General features: G+C 51.2%; 5 protein-coding genes across 5 annotated transcripts; 3 read left to right on the top strand and 2 right to left on the bottom strand.

Moving 5' to 3' along the window:
• Positions 1-1,801: 1,801 nt before the first annotated feature.
• Positions 1,802-2,404, bottom strand: M437DRAFT_60664 (uncharacterized protein; the record flags this gene model as incomplete). The annotated part of the gene is made up of 2 exons (XM_041023791.1): positions 1,802-1,884; positions 1,933-2,404. Coding segments are annotated over 2 exons (555 nt in total), but the record flags the coding sequence as incomplete, so codon positions are not given.
• Positions 2,405-6,849: 4,445 nt separating this feature from the next.
• M437DRAFT_89078 (STE-domain-containing protein) lies at positions 6,850-9,110 on the top strand (the record flags this gene model as incomplete). The annotated part of the gene is made up of 4 exons (XM_041028963.1): positions 6,850-6,964; positions 7,044-7,143; positions 7,202-8,689; positions 8,741-9,110. The coding sequence occupies 4 exons, from the start codon at positions 6,850-6,852 to the stop codon at positions 9,108-9,110; spliced, it is 2,073 nt and encodes a 690-aa protein (XP_040874921.1).
• Positions 9,111-10,155: 1,045 nt separating this feature from the next.
• Positions 10,156-13,341, bottom strand: M437DRAFT_79434 (uncharacterized protein; the record flags this gene model as incomplete). Its single annotated transcript, XM_041027174.1, has 2 exons — positions 10,156-13,095; positions 13,129-13,341. The coding sequence occupies 2 exons, from the start codon at positions 13,339-13,341 to the stop codon at positions 10,156-10,158; spliced, it is 3,153 nt and encodes a 1,050-aa protein (XP_040874920.1).
• Positions 13,342-13,744: 403 nt separating this feature from the next.
• On the top strand, positions 13,745-17,480 carry M437DRAFT_70419 (TPR-like protein; the record flags this gene model as incomplete). Its single annotated transcript, XM_041025447.1, has 2 exons — positions 13,745-14,144; positions 14,200-17,480. 2 exons carry the CDS (start codon positions 13,745-13,747, stop codon positions 17,478-17,480), a joined length of 3,681 nt encoding a protein of 1,226 aa, XP_040874919.1.
• An 867-nt stretch (positions 17,481-18,347) lies between these two features.
• On the top strand, positions 18,348-20,683 carry M437DRAFT_70418 (uncharacterized protein; the record flags this gene model as incomplete). Its single annotated transcript, XM_041025446.1, has 2 exons — positions 18,348-18,434; positions 18,527-20,683. The coding sequence occupies 2 exons, from the start codon at positions 18,348-18,350 to the stop codon at positions 20,681-20,683; spliced, it is 2,244 nt and encodes a 747-aa protein (XP_040874918.1).
• Positions 20,684-21,329: the final 646 nt, after the last annotated feature.

Below are 21,329 nucleotides of genomic sequence, written 5' to 3'. Positions count from 1 at the left end.
TGACGATCACTTGGTCTGGCCATTCATCCAATAGCATGGTCGTGATGTCGTGTCTCAATCTATAGTTGAGAATGACTCCAAGAAAGATTTGCTCTTCGATTTGAGAGTCCTTTGAATGTTGTTCAAGGAGAAGTTTGAGCGGTTCCAAGCTCTTTTCACACTTCCAGGCAACAATTCGCGCAATCTCAGTGTAGCATTCTATTGCCCAAGCCCTTCTCTCTTGCACAAAGCCAGCAAGACGCAAAGCGATATGCGGGGGCATAGGTACAAGTGCTCGTGATGGGCTGTGCACGAACGCTCTGAAAAGTTTGTCGGCGAATCCAGTTCTACTCATTTCATCGTACTGCCAGCAGCAGAACTCAAAGATCGACTCGGTGGCCAACTCGATCTCTTTGGTATGGTTACCTTTGTCGGATCCGACAGCCTGGATGATTGCATCTTCCAGTCGATTCAAAGACTGAGTCTCCTCGGCTGCCTTGACCCATTCTTTCATAATCACAAGTGGGTAAGGAAGAGTGAAGACCATGTTGATGATTCGAACCACCGAGGAGCTTTCGTCAGGATGCCTTACAGGGTTCTTGAGGCGGAGGAACGCCTCTAGGACCTCCTTGTTGATTTGACTCGGCTTGTCCGGCATGATCATCTTCCAAGTTGTACGTCCCATCTTGTCCTCGGCAGTGAGAAGCTTTTCCATGTTCTTCCCTAATGTCGTTGATGGGTTCTCAGGAAGTGGCTCTCTAGCTATGATTTCCATGATGGTCTCGATAGCCTCGATGTTATTCCCATCCAGAGCTTTGTGCAATGCAGTCCTCTTCATATCATCGACAGCAGTCGACATGTCAGGTATGTAGCTAGCAAATTCTTTCAGGCCGTTGACATCGTTCAGTTCAGCTGATCGTAGGAACTCCGCTTCAACTTTCTCCAGATCGACGTGTTCATACCAGACTTGGTCAGGCAGTTTTCTCCTAACACAATCCACGGGCTCCAAGACTTTGCGGATATCTTGAAAGGATTTCCATTTGCTTTCAAAAGTCGCAAAATCTTCGGCGGACAGATCGTTCTTCCGAGCTATGGACGACTTCAAGAGTTCCATCGAAGATTTTGTTCTCTCTAAACAGCTCCGGTGTTTCAACTTGGCGTAAAATAGGTAAACAGCTCGAGCGACGAGTCCAAGGATTACGGCCATGAACGTCGTGGTCTGACCCCAATCTGTGATGCTTCCAGGCTTCGATAGATCATAGAGCGACAGCATGCGTTCCATGCTCGAGATAGCTACACCAGCAGGCAATGTCCACAGAATCCAATCCGTCAATGTAGTTGCAGGCATCCTGGAAAATGCTTCCAGGCTCCAGATTTTGGTTATTCTGGCGGGCTGCAAGTTGATCATCGTCGTGCTACTCATTGGATCAGTCAACGTCAGACGTTGGAGAAGAGAATTGCTCCAGCCGATTTTTCTAGTCGTCTTCTCGCCCTTCGCGACACGCTCTGAAAGGTCGTAAAAGTGCATATGATGCAGTCCGATCGCGCATGATCGTAAGGCGATCAAAGTCCGCATGCTCCAGTAGATCCAGAACATCCAGGGGACCTGTTTGCATGAGTCGAAAGTACCCCACCACACTGCTCGTACACATGGTTGGCACGGGTCTTTCTGAGCAGAGGACATTGGGAAAGACACGCCAATCACGATGGCTAAGGAGACCTGTACAAACAGCTGAGAGGCGGAGTTGAGTACGACCCACCAACGAGATGCTAGAGTTTCCTTCTGTGAAAGAGCCATCTGCACGGTCGCACTGGTAACTTCAAGAGACATGACGGCGACCATTAGCTGCCAGAAGGTCAAAGCTGTATAAGACCTGAGCAGTGCGAATGCTAGAGATAGCATGGCTAGACATTGATGTGAGCGCAAGTCTGATGGTGAGAGGTTGCACTCACAAGTAAGCTGAGCAGTACCAATGTCCTTGACGGCTGTCTTCTCCTGGTGAAAGTGTCCAAGGAAAGATGAGAATATGGTCACCAAAAATGAGACATAGAGCGAGATTCTGATGCCGATACCTCCAATGTCTGCGTTCATACGATTCTGCACTGCATCGCATGCAACGAAAAAGACTTGATACGCGGCGTGAGTTGTGATGTTCGTAGCTGTCGGATCGGAGCATGATTCCAGAAAGTCAATAGTAGCTTGAGACTTGGTGTAAAAAGCGGATGACCCGGGCGTGGATAGTACCCAAAGTATGGTCAACATGGATGAGGGAATACCGACTAGTAATGGGAGCCAGATGGCCCATGAAAACGATCGTCCTTGGGTCAATCCACTTGAGATCCTGGCTAAATTGTGTGCGCCTTGAGATGTTCGGAGTCGATTCACAGGCAGTCCGCGGCCTCGCCTAGACCATTCGAATGTCATGACTCCAATGACTATCGCCAACCATCCCAGATAGAAAGTCAAGCAGACATAATACAGCCAAGAGTATCCGTCGTCTGCTGGAGTGACAAGGGGAGAATTCGCAGAGCAAATTGTGCCCAGTGATGAATCAGCCACCATGACAGCAGATTCCCTCACGCTGGGAACAATCAACAAATCTATTGAGTTGGTGAGAAAAGAGGATGCCAGCAGGGAAATTTACAATGTAGGTTGGCCTTCAATGGTGTCTCTCCAGCCAGCTCCGCGAGCCAGCCCTAGTGCTTTGAGAGCTGCAGGGGGCGGCGCCTAAGCAGAATCATTGACTTAAGTTAGGCGGCTTGAGCCCAAGACATGCGCAGTCAATATTAGCTTCCCATATTGACTGAGAATAAGGGCGTCCAAATGTCAGTCATGTGTCTCTTATCTCAATAGAACAGAATGTGAACCAAGTGTCTGATGAGGTGTGCGAATTCGTCTGCCATTCTTTAGGCTTCTTGAAGAGCGGACCAGTAATATACAAGCACAGTATACTAACCGTTGACGAAACTTTTCGCTTTGCTTGCTACAAGAGATCCTGTTGAAGGATCGAGTGACCAAACAGACGGGTCAGGCCGGCGCGTGCAGAAAGAGGCGCGGACACCACGAGGCGTCGACTGTTGAAGTAGAGGTCTGATGGCATCGCAGAAATGAGAGAAGGGATCAATGGAAGAACACGATCTCGCAGTGACATCCACAGTGTAGAGCAAGAGCTTTGGGGATGGCAAGAGGGAAGATTCGCTTGTGTCGCGTCGGAAGTCGTACGGGTTTCGTCGCGTCACCCAACACATGACTCGCACTTGCTTACAGCATGACCCTGTTCTTAAACTTGAGCATTTGTTCTAGGTTTACAGACACGACAATATGGATTTGGCAGTGATTTATTTGTCTTCAGATGCGTTTTATCCATTGTGCAAACTTCTCTTAATTCTGCTTAAGCGTTTTCCGATGCTACCGATCAGACTTGTGGTTTTGGAGAGAAGTCGTGATTTTGCCGTAGAAAGTAATTCAGAAAGTCATGGACAAAAATTGTTTGTCGATCCACAAACGTGTTCCTGACGCTCAATTCCGAGCAAATATATTCTTGATTATCACATTACTCGCTATGAGACTATAGAATCACAAAAGTTCTGACAAAACTTACGACTTGGTTTCCACGTCTTGGTTGTGCAGTGGTGGAGGTAGAGGTCAGGTTTTCGTGGCTCCTGCGCAAGTCTCCGCGCGGTTCAGCGCGTCACGATCCAACAGCTCTCCAAGTCTACAACACAAACAAGATAACCACAAACATGACCTCTATAGCTCTGATGAGAAGTCCGCAGACAGAGACGTGTCCGCATCTTCCATCTAAAATCTCTATCGTGACTGCCGAGATGACCTGACATCTGCTGCGATCTCATGCATACACATTGCGCAAACCACTTTACTCATCGTCAATCACATACAACCACAACGCCTGCCCTACGAAAACTCGGCAGCAGAACGCGCTGGGATCTACCTCGGCGAAAATCAGCAGCAGAGAAGCACTAACAGGAGTCTTGCGCTTTCTGAAGCATCTAGCACACACCATATGTCACTGTCGCAAGAAGGATGAATAATGCGCGACAGGGAAGAGGTCCAGCCATTGCTAAAAGGTGCTCACTGTGAGACGTGAAGTGTAGTTCCAGTTGCCCCGCCCGAGCCTCAGGCCTTTCTCGTAACCCGTCCGGACTCGACCGACTGAGGGCCGATGGCAGGTATTGCGCTGTAGGCCGGACGGGCCGCGAAAAGACGACGAAACGTGCCGGAAAGCGTGTGAGGCAAGCATGCACGTCGCAAAGGCATCAGAGAGTTGGGGGGTGACTCGGTTGAGCATGTTTCAGAGATGCACATGAGACGAACTGCAGGTCCATGAGGTCTGCTGTTGATGGATGCAAGATTCGACGTTGATAACTGTCTGCCACATGCATGGCACATGTAAATTGTGATGCGGTCACGTTTTGGCTGCAGAGGTCGTCCATGGACAATTTGGTGCCGAGTGTGCGCGGAAGAAGTGGACTTTTCATGGACAAGCTGTCGCCATGAGGGCAAAAAGCTGAAGGAAGTTTCAGAAGGGCCGCATGCCCTGGAAACGTGAAAAGGTAGAGGAGGGGACGGCCTGGCCTTCGAGTGTGGAGCGATTCATGTGAATTGAGTTTGGAGGCAGAAAGCATCATGCCTGCTGGACAGAAAAATAAATCGACGTGGTAAAAAAAAATGCAATTACGGCAGCAATTGTGGTTGGCTTAATTGTACAGTCGGTGCACACTGTCCATCAACTCGACTAAAATTACCATCCGAAAGATCAATCTCGCAAATTGCTATTCGCGGATGTGTTGTCGTCATGTGATTGGAACAGACATGAGGAGGCATTTATCCAGCCAGCCAGATACATGAAATGAAGAACATGCTTGACTTTTGAGAAGAAAGACAGAGTGCTAGCTGTGAATAATTAGCGGAACACGGAGATGCGGTGCGAGCTGGGGAGATCGACATGTTTCCAATTAATCTCAAACAGGATCAGCTGAACGCCCACAGTCCACCCTCTCTCACTGGCTTGGGATTAGGCGCTCCAAGCGTTGAAACTTGATGTGCGGATCGACTTGCGCAAACCTCACGCACTTTTGGCTTCTGAAAGCTTCCATTGTTCAGCAAATCTTTGTGCTCCCGGCAAGGAAGAGCAGACGCAATCAGTGGATGTGCAGCAGGGATTTTTGACAAATGGCATGCTTGTGTCACAAGAAGAGAGTCAAAAGACAGACAAGATGTTCGTGCAACCCGTATTGAATACGATCGCAGCAAAACTCGAAGCCCAATTAACGACACCCAAAGCCATCAACATCGAGCGTGAAGGTGTTGATAGGAACAGCGCGGACAGGAATACCACTCTATGACATGACGAGGTACATACAGATGTGCTGCGCCACAATGTAGGTGGTTGCATAGTCACGAATAAGACTCGGGCGCTTACGAAAAACCTCCGAGATCGAAGGACATTATTAACCAGTCAGTACGCTGCATCCTGGAATGGTGCTTTGATGACGATGAAAAGGACAAGTGCACGGCGCTTGGACTGATTGTACGTTGGTCCATGGTCCATGGACATGCAAGCTCGGGAAGCGGAATAGAAGCAGAGCGGAAGAAGCAAAAAAGGAGCGGTGACGGCGATCGGGAAATGAGGTGGGTGTTAGCTGGAGAGGCTAAGAGCAGAAAAGGAGGATTGCCCTTCCTAAAGATTGATAGTGTGATAGCAGGCGATGGTGCGTGGGAAGAGGATGTTATTCTTGGAGACGGAGTTGGCTGGGTTAAGTTAACTATGGCTTGTGGAGTGGTCGAGTTGGTCAGGTTGCAAACAAGCAGAGGTTCAGCAGGGAGCAGTTGGCCGTTTCGGTCGGCGCGTGTTTCAAGTGTAGAGCGTTGTGTGGATCTGCCGCCAGCAGGCTTTCCGCCAAGTTCATGCAGGTACCAACGCAGGTGCTGTGATATCGTGGGTGGAATCGGCAAGCAGGAAAGGGCATTTGCATCATGATGGAGGAGTGCTATGGAGCGTCTACGTGTGCTCGATTGAGATAGCCAACAGGAACAAGCAAAAAGAGGAGGTTGGCAACGCGCTGTCTTCTCGAAAGAACAGTAAATTATCGAATCAACGGCCGAGATTGATGTGGCTTTAGTGCACGCACGAAAGCGGCAAGCACTCGAGTAAGGGCACGCCTTCCCGGAAAGGGCCTCCTCTGTCCACCATCGCTGAAGTCGTGTCGTATCTACAGAAAAGGCGGAGAGCGGTGCTGGACATGTTTAGGTCGGTGAGGCCGCCGCGCACCATCTCTCGATGCGGACAGCTTCCCAAATGAAGAAGCGGTGCTAAGCAGGTGATACCAAAGCTCTTGCTTGAGTTCGAGGCTAGAGGGCGCTGGGGCGTTGGACTAGAGAGTCTCAAACAGGGCACGGGCAGGCTTGGCGGGTTTCGAGTCTTTCTTGCACCTGTTTCATGAGCCTCATCAACCTCTTCCCTCCCGCAGCCCTCAGCCCTCTGTCATTCTCAAACACTCCCATCAATACCCTGCCCGCTCTCTCTGCGACACCTTCCTGTCAAGTCGCGCCTTCCCTCCAGAGCTCTTGCTGCTGTATCGCGTCTGCATCTGCACCTGCGCTTCCTCCTCGCATCCCGCAGCACAACGGCATACCACGCTATCGCAGGCCGGTCCTCGATACTGACTGTCGTCGTTGTTTCTCTACCATCTCTATCCATACCCCCTCCACACTCGCTTGTACCCTACCCTACCCTCGCCAGCTCAAACACTTGTCGCATTCAGTTGCAACTCTTTTTTGATTAGCACATCCCCCCTTACTCTAATATCCTGATCTTCATTGCAATGTACTCGACACAGCACGCCGTCATGGCCGGCACACCTCAGGCTCGGTCGGTAGCCCCGGAGACGTTCCTTCTCGACCAGGATGCCCAACAGAGCTTGCCCGCAGACTCGATAGTCGCTCTGCAGCAAGTCGACAACCGTACGTCGTCGCCGCAGCTTCCGTCCCCTCTTCCTATCCACATCAATGGACGCGCTGGCCCTTACTGACGCCGATCCAGTCAAGTACTTTTTGATCTCAGCACCTGTCGACTGGTCGCCGGACCAGTACATCAGACGCTTCCTGCTGCCCACTGGCGAATACGTGTCTTGTGTACTCTGGTACGTCATACTTGACTGACTGACAGGCTTGCGATATGATTGCTCATTGAACCTCCAGGAGCAACCTCTTCCACATCTCGGGCACCGACATTGTACGATGCCTATCCTTCCGCTTCCAAGCCTTCGGCCGTCCGGTCAAGAACTCGAAGAAGTTTGAAGAGGGCATCTTCTCGGATCTGCGAAACCTCAAGTCTGGCACTGATGCTTCGCTGGAAGAGCCGAAAAGCCCCTTCCTCGACTTCCTGTACAAGAACAACTGCATTCGCACACAGAAGAAGCAAAAGGTCTTTTACTGGTACAGCGTGCCGCACGACCGTCTGTTCCTCGACGCCTTGGAGCGCGACCTCAAGCGTGAGAAGATGGGCCAGGAAGCTACAACCGTGGCCGTCAGCGAGCCCGCCCTTTCATTCGAGTTCGACTCGAGCCAGTCGCTGTTCGAGCAGCTCACAAAGGCTCAGCAGACCAACAGCTCGACCTTCGCAAACACAGCAGCACCGCCAACAACGGGCCCAATGGCATCCAACACGATGGCCGCCGCAGCAGGCACCCCGCAGCCCATGGGCCCTCCAGCAACTGCAGCCGAGTCGATGGGACCACCAGTGGGGGCTATGATGCAGCCAACAAGTATGCCCCTAACGATGCCTTCGGAGGAAATGTTGACGCAGATGCCAACGTACCAGCAGATGGCCATTCCAGCTCCCCTGCCAGCCCAGGTGCACAAGACACGTGAACAGAGCTGCGGGCCCATCATGCACTACGAACGCGCCATGAACGCCGCCGCCCGCCACAGCAGCATGCCCGCTTACATGGAGTACTCGCCCGCCCCGTCCTTTGTCTCGTCGCACTTTGAAGACTACAGCCAGCGCGGCCTCAGCTACGAGCCCATCACTCCTCCCCAGCACCTGCAGCAGCAGCAGCAGCCCCACCACGAGCCTGCCTACATTGCCAACGAGGAGACGGGTCTCTACGCCGCCATGCCCGACCCCGGAATGTCGCAGTACTACAACCCTCTGATGCCTGTCGCACAACCCATGGCCGCTCCGCAGTACCCCTCGATGATGCGCCCTCTCCACCACTTCCCTTCGGCGCTTGAAGGCTCGCCCACTTACAAGCAGCGCAGACGTCGCTCATCCTTGACCCAACAACCTCCCAGCTCGACTCCCCAGAGTGTCACTTCGCACGCTGTCCACCGTCCTAGCGACTTGCGCCACTCGTCTGTGCCCGTCCACGACGTTGATCCCGTCTACCATGACTCGCCGAGAGGAGCCACTCCCGTCCGCCAGCAGAAAGACTATTCGCGCCATGCCACTCCAGTTGAAGACTCGATGCCTTTGGGCCAGGAAGAGTACAACCAGGCATACTCGGGAGACCAGTACCGTCCAGTCAACTATGCTCAGGCTGCCGTCATGCGCACTCCCAACGGTGTCTTCCGTCGTGCCCGCAGCGCCACCGTCCAGGACATGAACAACCCATACCCTTCGAAATCTCATTCGTGTCCCATTCCCATGTGCGGCAGGGTCTTCAAGAGGTTAGAGCACTTGAAGCGGTGAGTCTTACTTGCTGAAGATTGAATCGTTCCTTTACTAATTGCTCTCAGGCACGTTCGTACTCACACTTCAGAACGTCCCTACGTCTGCCCACTCTGCAACAAGGCCTTCTCTCGCTCAGACAACCTCGCCCAGCACCGCCGTACCCACGACGCCAACCCAGACGGTACCACCTTCCCCGAAGACGACTTGGAAGAGCCCGAAGAAGGCATTGACCTCTCGGAAGGCGATGTTGCCGACTCGTACATTCCCATGCCTGGCATGCCTTCCGACATGCACGGCGACATGGGCCCACCTCCGCCGCACATGCACATGAGCCAAATGTCGCGCGATCACATCGACGCCCACCACACGGAACCTCACCACATGCAACATTCCATGCCTCAGGGAATCGTCTCGACCGGCGCCGAATACCAATGAAGATAAAAAGAACACAGAATCAGAACGACACGCATACCCCCCTTTTTACGCGTCTCTTTTGTTTGTAACGGGCTTTTTTTCGCTTTCCATCATCTCTTCCCTCTGGGCATACAGGGAGAGGCTTTTCGGAGTTGTGTGTTTGGGTCTGCTGTTGATGCATCACGCATGTCACAGCTAAAGGGGGCGCTGGAGAGGTTGCTTTTTCGACAGACTTTTTTTTTTCTTTCACTGTTCTACATTGTTCGTGTTTTTGCATCTTGCCGATCTGATTTGCAGCGCTGATTGAAGCGCGCTATTGTTCTGTTGATTGTATTTCTGAGCTATCAGATGAGGAGAGATGACGATAGGGAAGAGAGGACTAAAAAGAAAGAGAAGACTTGTACAAGAGAACCACTTACATATTTCCCATTAATATTTACCAGCGAGAGCAAGAAAAGAGAGGAAGAGGTTGGGCATTGAAAAGACGAGAGGATCTGCAATCAGATGGCTGCTGTGCGGCCTCGTTCTGCAGGAACTGCTCTTGAACACTCAACTGCCTGTTTTCTCTTCCTTTCGTCTTTCAAATTGTCTCGCTTATTGGACATTACTTGACCCTTGACCTTTTCCATTACACTCTGCCTATTTGCTGCTTCTTTTTTTTTCTCTTTTTTTTTCTTTTTTTTCTTCTTCTTCTTTTTCGTCTTTGCAAGTAAGCACTTCTAGACTCGAAAAGTGTCGGCCTCAAGCTTCTCGCCAGACTTTTGTACTCTTCTTTAGCGAGAGCTTTTGAGGAATACGTACCCAAGAAGGAGAGGTGGTGGATTTTGGTGTCTTTTTGGGATTTGGGCTTGGCATTGCTCTTGTTTTACTTCTCTTGTGCCTATTTCTTGAGATTTGAAAGAGGAAAGGGGGAAGGGAACAGGAAAAAGAATTGGATAGAAGGACTGCTGCACTTGGGGATACGTTCATGAACGTTGCGTAGAGCTAGCGATACACTAAACACCTGTCTGTCTACTGCTCGAACCCCGATCCCAGTAACACACAAGTTGCTTTCAAACCCACTAATCTAATCCAACCCCCTTAATGCTTCCTCGACTTCAACTCTACCTACATCTCCTTTCGCACTGCCCCAGAGCCTGACCAATTCTTTCGCTTCCTGCTTGGTCAACTCTCCTTGCTTGACAGCCTCCACCATATCTTTCGGAGAATCGCTGAACCAAGACCAGAAATCTGCTGCTTGTTGGAGGGAGGAAGAAGCTTCGATATCTTTAAGCACTTGTTGCAGCACCAAAATGTTGAGGTGCATACGGCCTATACCGTGGGGATCGTCCATAGCAGGGATAGATTGAGTGAAGCTGGTAAGAGCAACAGAAGCAGGATGAGCAAGATGCAACACCAAAAGTTTATGTTGCGCAGGTGGAAGATTCACACTTAGATCCTCGTCAAAGTTTAGAAGATGTTTCGAGAGTAAAAGGATAGAAGGGTCAGGATCGTTATAAGGTTGACCAAGCAAATACGTCGTATTCAGCGCACGAGAAACGCCAGAAAGGATTTGGAGACGCATTTCGAGATGCAAGGTTCGTAGGATCAGAGAGCCGAGATCTGTCATTGAGGTTGTGATGGCGTCAAAGTCGCGAGAGGATTGGGTGTCTAGAGGGAGGTAGATTGCGGCGTGAGGATTTGGCGATATCAGAGTTGTCCAGCGACGGGTTTGGTGTCGTGAGGAGGTGTTGGAAGTGTTGGAGTTGGACATTGAAGCAGACATGTGGCGGAGTTGTGTGATGTGAGCGACGAACCAGCGTGTGCTGTTGTATAATGTGCACAACCCGCTCAAGCATTTGCGGTCGAAGATCAGATCTGCGTCTGTAAGTGGAGAGGCTTTGACATTGGCAATCAGTGAAGCGGTTTGTTCTTGCATCAAGCGTTGGACGTCGTCCGCATTTTCAGCTTCGTGAGCGAGGAGAGTAGCTACGGCATCTCGCATGTCTGCGTTATATTCTGCGAGTGCGGCTGATCGCTTGGGTCTCCTTTCTTCGTTGGGGTTTTGTTGTGGTCGCATGACGAGTGCACGGTACCAGTTGTAGCATTTGTCGTAATAGATGCGCATCTGCGCCATGACTAGTTGACTGAATGCTTGATCATGAGGCAGACTGTCCAGCAGCATGCAAAAGGCTTTGATCAAGTCAAGGAAATTCGATGTGCCCTTGAAGACTGGCTTCTGTGCTCGCACCTGCCACTTAGGATCTTGCTGGAAGGCATCACTCTCAGCAGATGCGGCCATGCACATATCTGCCAAGGCTTCTTCCAACTGGGGATGGAAGACATTCATCAGGAAGTCGTCGAGGAAAGAGGTGAGAGTGCTTGTCACAATCTCGGAACTTGGCGGTACAATGTCCTTCAGCCTGGTCAAGAAAGACAATGAAGGAGGCAGCAGGATACCCATATTGAAGACACTGGGTTCGACCAACAGCTTGTGGCCAGTGGCTGAGCGATCTTCGTTCTTTTCGGCTTCGGCCTCCTTTGCAACAGGCGTTGTGCCGGTGGCTGCCAGACCAGGAACCGAAGACTTGAGAATAAAGTCAAGGTCTTCCTTCTCGATTGTTAGTTCAGTTGACTTTGTGTCTGTGTCTGCTAGCTTGAACAAGCGTTTGTTGCGATCGCGAGGATGAGGCTTGAAGACGTTTGCTGCATGATGGTGTTCAGGATGCGATGAATTCTCAGGGCTACCACTAGCGGCCAGATGGTCATGCAGCAAACTACGAATCTCACTCTGATATAGCTTCCAGAGCTCACGGAAGCTTCGCAATAAGGCGGGTTCATGACTGCCTTGGCGGGACAATATACCACCAATGGCTTCGTGTAGAACGCGGTGACCTTCTGCAATGGCCTCAAACTTTGCGTACAGGGTAGACAGCATGTCTTCGAGAATCATTTTCTTGTCTTGGTTGATGTCAGCATTGATGTTATCAAGCTGGAAGTGTTGCTGCTTTGCTGCGCCACGAATGATGCCGGGATAGTTTTGCTCGACTTCGGTGTATGATCTCTCGACGACACGGAACAACTCAACGGGCAGTCTTTGTTCGATCTGATCAACTGCAAGGTCCAGACGTGACATGCGATCGAGTGCCTCGACCAGAAGCTGGATGTATGAGAAAGTGTCTGCTTCGGGATTGCGGGATGTGTCTTCGGTCAATATCTGAGAAGGGTCAAATGATTCGAGGAAGCGGTATAGTTGACGACCCTCAATTTCGAACGATGCCGTACCAGCGGTGGTAGAACGGTTAGCATATTGCTTCCATCGCTCTTCGCAGTAAGGGCTCTTGAGGTAGAGGTGGCTGTGTAGTTCTTGGATGAGTATGTCGGTGATGGAATGTTCTTGGTTGCTAAAGTAGACCCGCAAGTCGCTCAGGGCGCCGATATCTTCCATATCAGGCTTGTGCATGAGTTTGAGAGCGTCTTGCAGTGTCTCTACAGCACCGAGGAAGCGCTTCTCTGATATTTGAGCCTCGAGCTTTGCGGGCATGAGTTGCAATTGCTCAATGTAAGCCAGGGTCTGCAGCATATGGTCGTAGCTCTGACTTGACTGAGCGAAGGCCTTGAGTTCGGGACGAGTAGTACGAAGGTTTCCCTTTGCCTGGACAAGGGATTGTTTCAAGGAGCGGACTCGTTGTTGGGAGGACTGGATGCTTGATTGGATCTGATGGAATGTACCGATGGACGAGTTGAAGCCTTGATGGTGCTGGTTGACAATGGCCTTGAGAGCGTTTTGCAGTTGTTGGTGAGTTTCCTGGAAGCTCTGGTACTGGTCGGCCAGACCGAGAGAGCTCTGGTCCATGAGCTGTAGGGCGACCTTGACGGGGACACACGACTCGTTTGCCATTTGACCCCAGTGACGATCGATGTAGCGCAGAATCTCCTCGACCTGCCTGCTGTTCTCTGCATTGCGCATCTGCGAGGCTGCCCGGCTCCTGCTCCTGCTCATTGCTCTGCCCTCTCCGCTGGCTCTCTTGCTCCTCTCCAGTCGCGCCGGACTGCCTACTCTTGGAACGTAGTCATCGTGTGCTCCACCAACGAGACCACCATAGCCATTTCCAGCGGCAGGACCCCTTGATCGACTTCGTTCATCTGCGCTGTGGTCTCTGCTGGTTGCGTCGAGGTCGTAGCGACGCGGGTACTGGTAGCCGTCTCCATTGGTGTATGCTCGGTCGCTGGTTGCCGAAGGCGTCGCCGATGGCCGGCGCATGTACGACATGTTGTTGTTATTATGTGTGGCCCATTGGCTGTGGCACAAGTGTGCCTTCCTAGTACATGAGCCAGCTGGTCAATTGTAGTGACAGTTGGTATACAACGAGGGAGCATCGGCGCAGCTGCCGTATCGGGAGTGACGCGTCTCGGCAAAGTTGCCCTGTTCAGTCAAATATGGAAGTTGCGACCTGCGACAGCTCGCGCTTCCCTTGCACCAGCAACTTACGTGGGTCCGTCCATCACCAACAATCTACAGCTTGCGCCTTCCTCTTCCGCCGTCCTTTCCATCACTCTCTCATCGCGAGCTCCTACCGTCAACTGGATTAGAAGAGAACGTCGACGTCGCAAGTTCCCCGTCGCGCCAATCCATGGCCTATTGATTTCGGCGCATCCACACTTTCCCTACCACAATGGCTGCTGTCATGAACGGCCACGCAAATGGTCACGGTGACCACGATCAAGACGTTACCACTGCTCTCGTTCGATTCTCACACATTCCCGCCGCTCTTGATGTGCCGCTCTCAAGTGGTGACGCCGAGGAGGCCGTCGAGGTCAATCTCGAGGATCTGATGGACGACCCTACCGAGCTGTGTACCTTGCTGGAGAACGAGAATGTCGCTCGCGGCTACTGGATGACCATCGCCCTGGCCTATGCCAAACAGCAAAAGGTCGACCACGCCATCGACATTGTCACACGAGGTCTCAGTTCCCTGTCGCGCAACGCAAAGCCCGAAGACAAGCTGTCCCTGCTCTCATGCTTGTGTTGGCTGCGCTTGTGGCAGTGCAGAGAGGCCCCTCGTCTGAAGCCTGGTACTTAATAGACAAGACACACACATACCTGTCGCATCCACTGACTTGTCTGCAGACACCCAGCTGGCCTCTGAGGCTCGCAACAAGGAGTACTACATCCACCAGGCTACTAGCACTCTCAACGAGGCCTCGCGCATCAGTCCCACCTACCCACCCCTCTTCCTCGCTCGCGGTGTCCTCTACCTCCTCCGTGCTTCGCTACAGCCTTCCAAGTCGTCCTCAACCGCCCAAGAGTCCGAACGTCTTGACACCCTCCGTCAGGCCGCAAAATGCTTCGAAGACTCTCTGCGCGCTTCCCACGGTCGCAACATGATGGCTGTAATGGGCAAGGCCAGAGCTCTCTTCTCCCTCGGCAAGTACGCCGAAGCCCTCCACAACTACCAGTCCGCTCTCGAGCGCGCCCCACAACTCCAGGACCCGGATCCGAGAATCGGCATAGGCTGCTGTTTCTGGCAGCTTGGTCACAAGGATGAGGCACACAATGCATGGCAGCGCGCCCTTGAAGTCAACCCGACTTCCAAGATTGCCAACATTCTGCTCGGTCTGTACCACCTCGACCAGAGCGCAAAGTTGCCCACCACCGATCCCGAGTTCCAGCAACACTACAAAAAGGCCATGACCGAGTACACCCAGACTGCATGGAAGCTCGACAACAAGTTCCCTCTGACTTGCGCTACCTTCGGCAACTACTTTATCCTCAGAAAGGCCTGGCCCACGGTAGAGCGTCTCGCCCGTCAAGCCATCGAGGCCACCGACGTCAACGCAATTGCCAGTGATGGATGGTATCTCATGGCCCGCAAGGAGCACACTGAAGGAAACGTCGCCAAAGCTACAGACTACTACAACAGAGCCGACCAAGCAAGAGGTGGAGATGAGAGAGGTTATCTGCCTGCCAAGTTTGGTGCTGCTCAGCTCAAGATTCTTTCAAAAGACTGGAGCGGCGCAAAGTTCCGTCTCGAGAGCATTGTTCAGTCCACAAAGAGCGCCGAAGCTATGACTTTGCTTGGTCTCTTGTACGCCGAAGAACTTTACGCTAACCAAAACTCTGGATCCAAGGAAGACAAGTCATCCGAGATGAGAAAGGCTATTGGTCTTCTGGAGGGTGTCCGCAACACCTGGAAGGATCCCAAGAAGAAGGCTACTCCAGACTCTTACGTTCTTCTGAACTTGGCTAGACTCTACGAGATCGAGAACCCCGAGCGCAGTCTTCAATGTTTGCAGCAAGTCGAGCAGATGGAGATGGACGACATTGACGAAGAAGATCGCCCGGAGACCAAGGATGAAGCAGAGCTCAAGGCTTCTCTTCGTGAAATGCTTCCCCCACAATTGCTGAACAACATGGCTGCCTTCCACTTCCAAGCCGAGCGATTCAGTCAAGCCAGAGACTTGTTCCAAACTGCTCTCAACGCTTGTGTCAAGGCAGGCGCAAAGGACAGCGAACTCGATACTGACTCGCTTGTGACTTCCATCAGTTACAACTTGGCCAGAACCTACGAGGCTGAGAACATGCTGGAAGAGGCCAACCAGGTTTACCAAGGTCTACTCGAGCGTCACCCCGACTACACCGATGCCAGAATCAGACTTGCATACATTGCACTGCGCGAGAACCCCTCAGAAGGTGCTCAAGCTGTCAAGAAGTTGCTCGAGTCAGAACCCGGCAATCTCGACATCCGTGCTCTTTACGGATACTACATTCACAAGGCAAAGAAGCGCACCATGAACCCTGCCGAGGATCAAGAGCAAAGACACTACAAGCACACTCTCCAGCACCACGACAAGCACGATAGGTACTCCCTGACTGGTATGGGTAACCTCTTCTTGCAGGTTGCTCGTGAGATGCGCAGAGATACCGACCAAGACAAGGAGAAGCGTACAAAGACATACATCAGAGCTATCGAATTCTTCGACAAGGCTCTGCAACTCGACCCCCGCAACGCATATGCCGCCCAGGGCATTGCCATTGCACTGATTGAAGACAAGAAGGACTACGGAACAGCGATTCAGATCTTTACTAAAGTTAGGGAAACCCTGAAAGATGCCAGTGTCTTCATCAATATGGGTCATGCATTCGTCGAGGTCAAGCAATTCGCTCGCGCAATTGAGAGTTACGAGGCTGCTCTTGCCAAGGATCGCACACACGACCCCAGCATTCTTGCTTGTCTTGGTCGCGTCTGGCTGATGAAGGGTAAGCAAGAGAAGAACTTGCAGGCCATGAAGACAGCACTCGAGTTTTCGAACCGTGCATTGGAATCATCACCTGAACAACTTCACTTCAAGTTCAACGTCGCATTTGTCCAAATTCAGATCGCACAGCTTATCTACACTCAGCCCGAGGCTGCAAGAACCCTTGTCGACCTTGAGGCTGCTGCGAGTGGCTTAGATGAAGCTATCGAAAGTCTTATGGCTATTGCTCGTGCACCAAACCCACCTTTCCCCAAGAACGACATCGAACAGCGTGCCAACATGGGAAGAAACACAATGCGCAAGCAGTTGGACCGTGCTTTACAAAGTCAACGCGACTTCGAGCAGAAGAATGCATCAAGGCTTGAACAAGCTCGCCAACAGCGTGAGGCCGAGATCAAGAAGCGCGAAGATGAGAAGCGAGCACTGGAAGAGGCAAAGGAAGAACGCAGAAGAAAGATTGCCGAGGAAAGACAACGCATGCAAGAACAAGACCGCGAAATCGCCGAACAGAAGATTGAGGAAGAAGCGGAGCGCAAAGCTCGTGAAGAAGCTGAATTCACAACTGACGAAGAAACGGGTGGTCGCAAGAAGAGAGAAAAGAAGCCCAAGGGGTCAAGGAGAAAGAAGAAGGGTGGTGACAGCGACTCAGACATTGTCAACGACGAAGATGAGTCTGATGCTGACGGCAACGCCGACTTTGAAGCAAGAGAAAAGCGACAAAAGTCCAAGAGACGCAGCACTTCAGCCGCTTCTGACGACGAAGACGGTGAGAAGCCCAAAAAGAAGAAACGTAGAAAGCTTGAAAGAAAGAGCAAGGTCGCCGAGCCGAAGGGCAAGTTCAAGAGCTCCGAGGTTGTGGTGGACAGTGACAGCGACGACGATGCTGTTGTTACACAAAACGAGAATGCAAGACTTGCCGAGAAGATCAATGATGAGGACGATGCCCAAAAGGAAGCTCGTGGAGATGAGTCGATGGGTGAAGGTGGAGACGAGGAGGATACTGTTGTTGAGAGGCGGAGAAAGAAGCCTGCTCGTGTGATCGACGACGATGATGAGGATGAGGACGAAACTCCAGCCGCTGCTGGTGGAGATGTCTCGATGGTTGATGAGACCGTCACAGCAGCTGGCAATGAGAATGCCCCCGACTCATAGGTATCTCTTTTCTGTACAATACGGGTAGCCAATATCTCCCCTTGAGATCGGGCGTTGAAAATAACTACATCTTAATGAATCTCCAGCACTACGACATCAGCAGCGTTTTCCATCCATCCCTTATGTCAAGGTAGAAAAGAACTAGTATGCAACTGTTCCTAACAAGAATAGAGTGTGGTCCATGGGTAACCGTTGAGGTGGTGCGAGCAGTGCAATCATGGAGAAGCTTTGTCGAAGCTCCACTACAGCTCCGCAGGTGAGTAGCTACTACCCCAGTCACCACCTTCCAATTTGCTTATTCACCTACATTTCTTTGCCAGCTCAGCTGTCGTGACTTCTTTTGGCCGTAGTTGACTTCATGTCCTCTACTGTACTCACCAAAACAACCTCTATCCATCAACTTTAATGCCTTTTTCGCGTCACAGCCATGACCAAGCACAAAGACCACTGAATCTTACATACTCTGCATCCGTCTATCAATACTCCCATCGCTCTTTGGCGCGATCAACACAACGAGATGCTCCACAGCTCGGCTCCAGAAGAAAAGCTTGCCTCCCGCTTGCAGCGCAGAACTCATCTCTACTGGTCAATAGCATGAGAGGATCCATAACATCACGCACATTATGCTCACCACCATGAAACTCTGCTTGAGCTGTGCATATCGCTCAAAGACAATTCTCTCATGCTGACGTGCTTGGAAAATTTCGGCCATCATCTTTCTTCCCCCTCTTCTTCTCTAGTCTTTTCACTTTTCTCATCTCCCTTAGCTGCTATCTGGAGACTTTCAAGACAAAAGTCATCACCATCAACCCGCCCGCTTGCTCGCCCACGAAGCGACAATCATTGGTGTGACTGTGCACACAAAGAATGCGTTTCGCTGATGCTTCTTTGGCGGCGGCGTGCCTTGTGCAGCTGTTCGCGACTACATGGGGTTTACCGTCACCTGATCAATTGGTGAGGATATGACCTTTGTGACTCTTTTGGTTCCAGTTCCTGCTGGGATTGCTCAATCGAGTCAATTGAAAGCGTCGCTGACCACATTACAGCTACCTAACTCTCCCGAAATCGACAATGGGTTCTCTGGTCCGCCACTGTCTGTATATGCACAACCTGCATGGAGGAAGCGTCAAGCGACAACTGCTTCGACATCTGCCTCTTCATCATCATCTGGTACTTCTGTTTCCAGTTCAAGCAGCAGTAGCTCAAGTGGATTATACACAAACTCGACAAGTTCGAGCACCATGAGCTCAACCAGCAGTTCTATGACCTCTTCGGCGAACTCGACAACTTCAAGTATGATGAGCTCTTCGGCAAACTCGACATCCTCAACAGCTTCGTCAACCACGTCGAGCTCGACAACCGCTTCAGCATCGCCCACCACAGTCAATGGTGTAACCTTTGACGTTCAAGACAACACAATCTACAGTGGCACCATGATGAATCCCACGAGAAAGCGAGCCGCAGACAGCGGAATTGACATGTGCTTGAACAAGTGTGCAAGCAACTCGACTTGTCAGGGAACGGCATACGACAACAGCACTATGACTTGCACTTATTACAGCTCAGTCGACCGGTCCAGCCAAATGACAAAGAACGGCACCACTTTTGCTCTGGTTGAGAATCGTCCCAGCAACTCGACCAACAGCACTACATCATCTGCGCCATCATCAACCATGACGATGAGTTTGAACAGCACTTCTTCGTTGACTCGTTCCACAACAAGACGTATGAATACCACCTCGAGCCATTCAATGACTACCACTTCGAGTCGTTCAATGACCATGACTGCCAACACTACAAGTATTCTGAGCCATTCGTCAACCATGTCGTCGAATGCCACATCTTCGACTTCAGCTACCCCTACCAACCTTGTTGGAGCACGAAGCTGCAAGCAAATCGCTGCAGCTGGAAGCACCTTTACCGACTCCAACAATGTCACGTACGCTGTCATTTGTTCCAAAATGCAAAAGAGAATGCTTTTCGACGAGTCGGCATTGTCTATCAGAGCAGCCGGCGATCTGGCTACCGTCCAATCAGGAAGCTTTGAAGGCTGTGCTCCTTATTGTGATGCAAACTCACAGTGCAACTCTTATAGCTACGATCCCACCAACGGAACGTGCTATCTAGAGAGCACAAGCAGCGTGACTCAACCCGTCGCTGGTCGAGACTATGCCTACAAGGTACAGAGCACAACATCCTCGAGTTCGACTTCGTCAACTTCAAGCTCGACTTCGACATCTTCTAGTACCACCAGCAGTTCGAGTACCTCGTCATCGTCGACTTCTGACTTTGTTCCTGATGGGTACTCTATATCGAAAACCACGATATGCAACACTCCTACGGGAGCTTCGATGATAACTGCGTCAGCGACTTCGACCCCATCAACCACATCGTCGTCTTTTTTATCCCTAAGTAGCTCGAGCGCCAGCTCGAGCACCCCGGTGTCTAGTACTTCAACTTCGTCTTTGTCTTCAAGCACTTCTTCGTCGACTTCCAGCTCAAGCACGTCAACAACATCTTCGACGTCTTCATCGCCGTCCTCGACGTCATCAAGCACCTCGGCTACAGCTCAAGTCAGGATCGCAACTGCAGTCCGCGTAGTAGCAGACAGAACCAGAACAGTCAACAGCGCAGCTCCAGCCGTGGCAACTGTAGTCTCTCAGCAAACCAGAGGTGCCGTTGTGACATCTTACTCCATCGTTTCCAGTGGAAGCACGATCACCGTTGTCGACACAGCAACGAGTGTGCTTTCCATCTACACATCCACCATGCAAGTGGCTTCTGTGCGACGATCGACCGTCACCACAGTCCAAAGTGCTCAACCCTCTGTGGTTACCGTTGGCGCCGTGACGGTCACAACTGATGTGGTTGTTCCCAGCGGCTACACTACAGTCACCGGCACGGTCACGCAAAACAGAGACATCACGGTGGCTACAGGCGTGGCTACGGTGACGCAACCTGCAAGTACTGTTACTACTACTGTGGCTACACTCACCACTAGTGGAGCTTCTACTGTGACGTCGGGCATCAGTACTGTGACGATGAATGCTGCTCCTATAAGTTTCTTAACTGTTGTGCGAAGGGAGGAGATGCCTTTGCAAGAGGACAAGACTGAGGCAAAGGAAGATGAGAAGAAGAAGGGCGAGGAGAAAAAAGACAGACCCTGGTTTGCCTTTGACGGCATGACTGAGATGTGGATGTGATTACTCTCCCATCAAACCACCTTCCCAGCTCTTTTCCAACCGTCCAATCCCTTCTTCGACTCTCTCGACCCAAAGAAAAAGCAGACCACGCAAAAGGAGGTGATTTGCCTACCTCGCTTGCTGTCTCCAACAGGAGGAAAGTATCAGAAAAAGAGAGAGAAAGAAAAAGAAAAACAAGAAAAACATGTTTGTATATTTCTTGCTGTTTACGGTGTCCAGTTTGATTTGTTTGGCCTAATGCCCCCATCCGTCATCCTAACCCTCGAGACATTCCTTGTTTTGTACTTGTATCACAATCACATAACCCAAAAACACCCAATCCTCATGTAATCATAGTCCCTTAGTTGTAGTCTTTAGTATGTAGTCAAGAACTCAATCTCACTCTCTTTTTGTTGTTGTTGTTGTTGTTGCATAATCATTGCTGTCTTTCCTTCCTTCCTTCCTTCCTTCCTTCCTTCCTTCCTTCCTTCCTTCCTTCCTTCCTTCCTTCCTTCCTTCCTTCCTTCCTTCCTGCCTTCCTTCCTTTTCCCCTCCGTTCTTGCCGCCCGCCCCTTAGAACCGAAGGAAAAAGGTATTAGCAAACGACCCAACCTCACACTTTGACAGTAGCAATCCTCTCTTCTATTGCAATACAAAAATAACATGG

Source organism: Aureobasidium melanogenum (assembly GCF_000721775.1).
Source record: "Aureobasidium melanogenum CBS 110374 unplaced genomic scaffold scaffold_42, whole genome shotgun sequence".
Lineage (NCBI taxonomy): Eukaryota > Fungi > Ascomycota > Dothideomycetes > Dothideales > Saccotheciaceae > Aureobasidium > Aureobasidium melanogenum.
The sequence above is the reverse complement of the archived record's forward strand: the minus strand, read 5'-3'. Positions and strand labels throughout refer to the sequence as shown.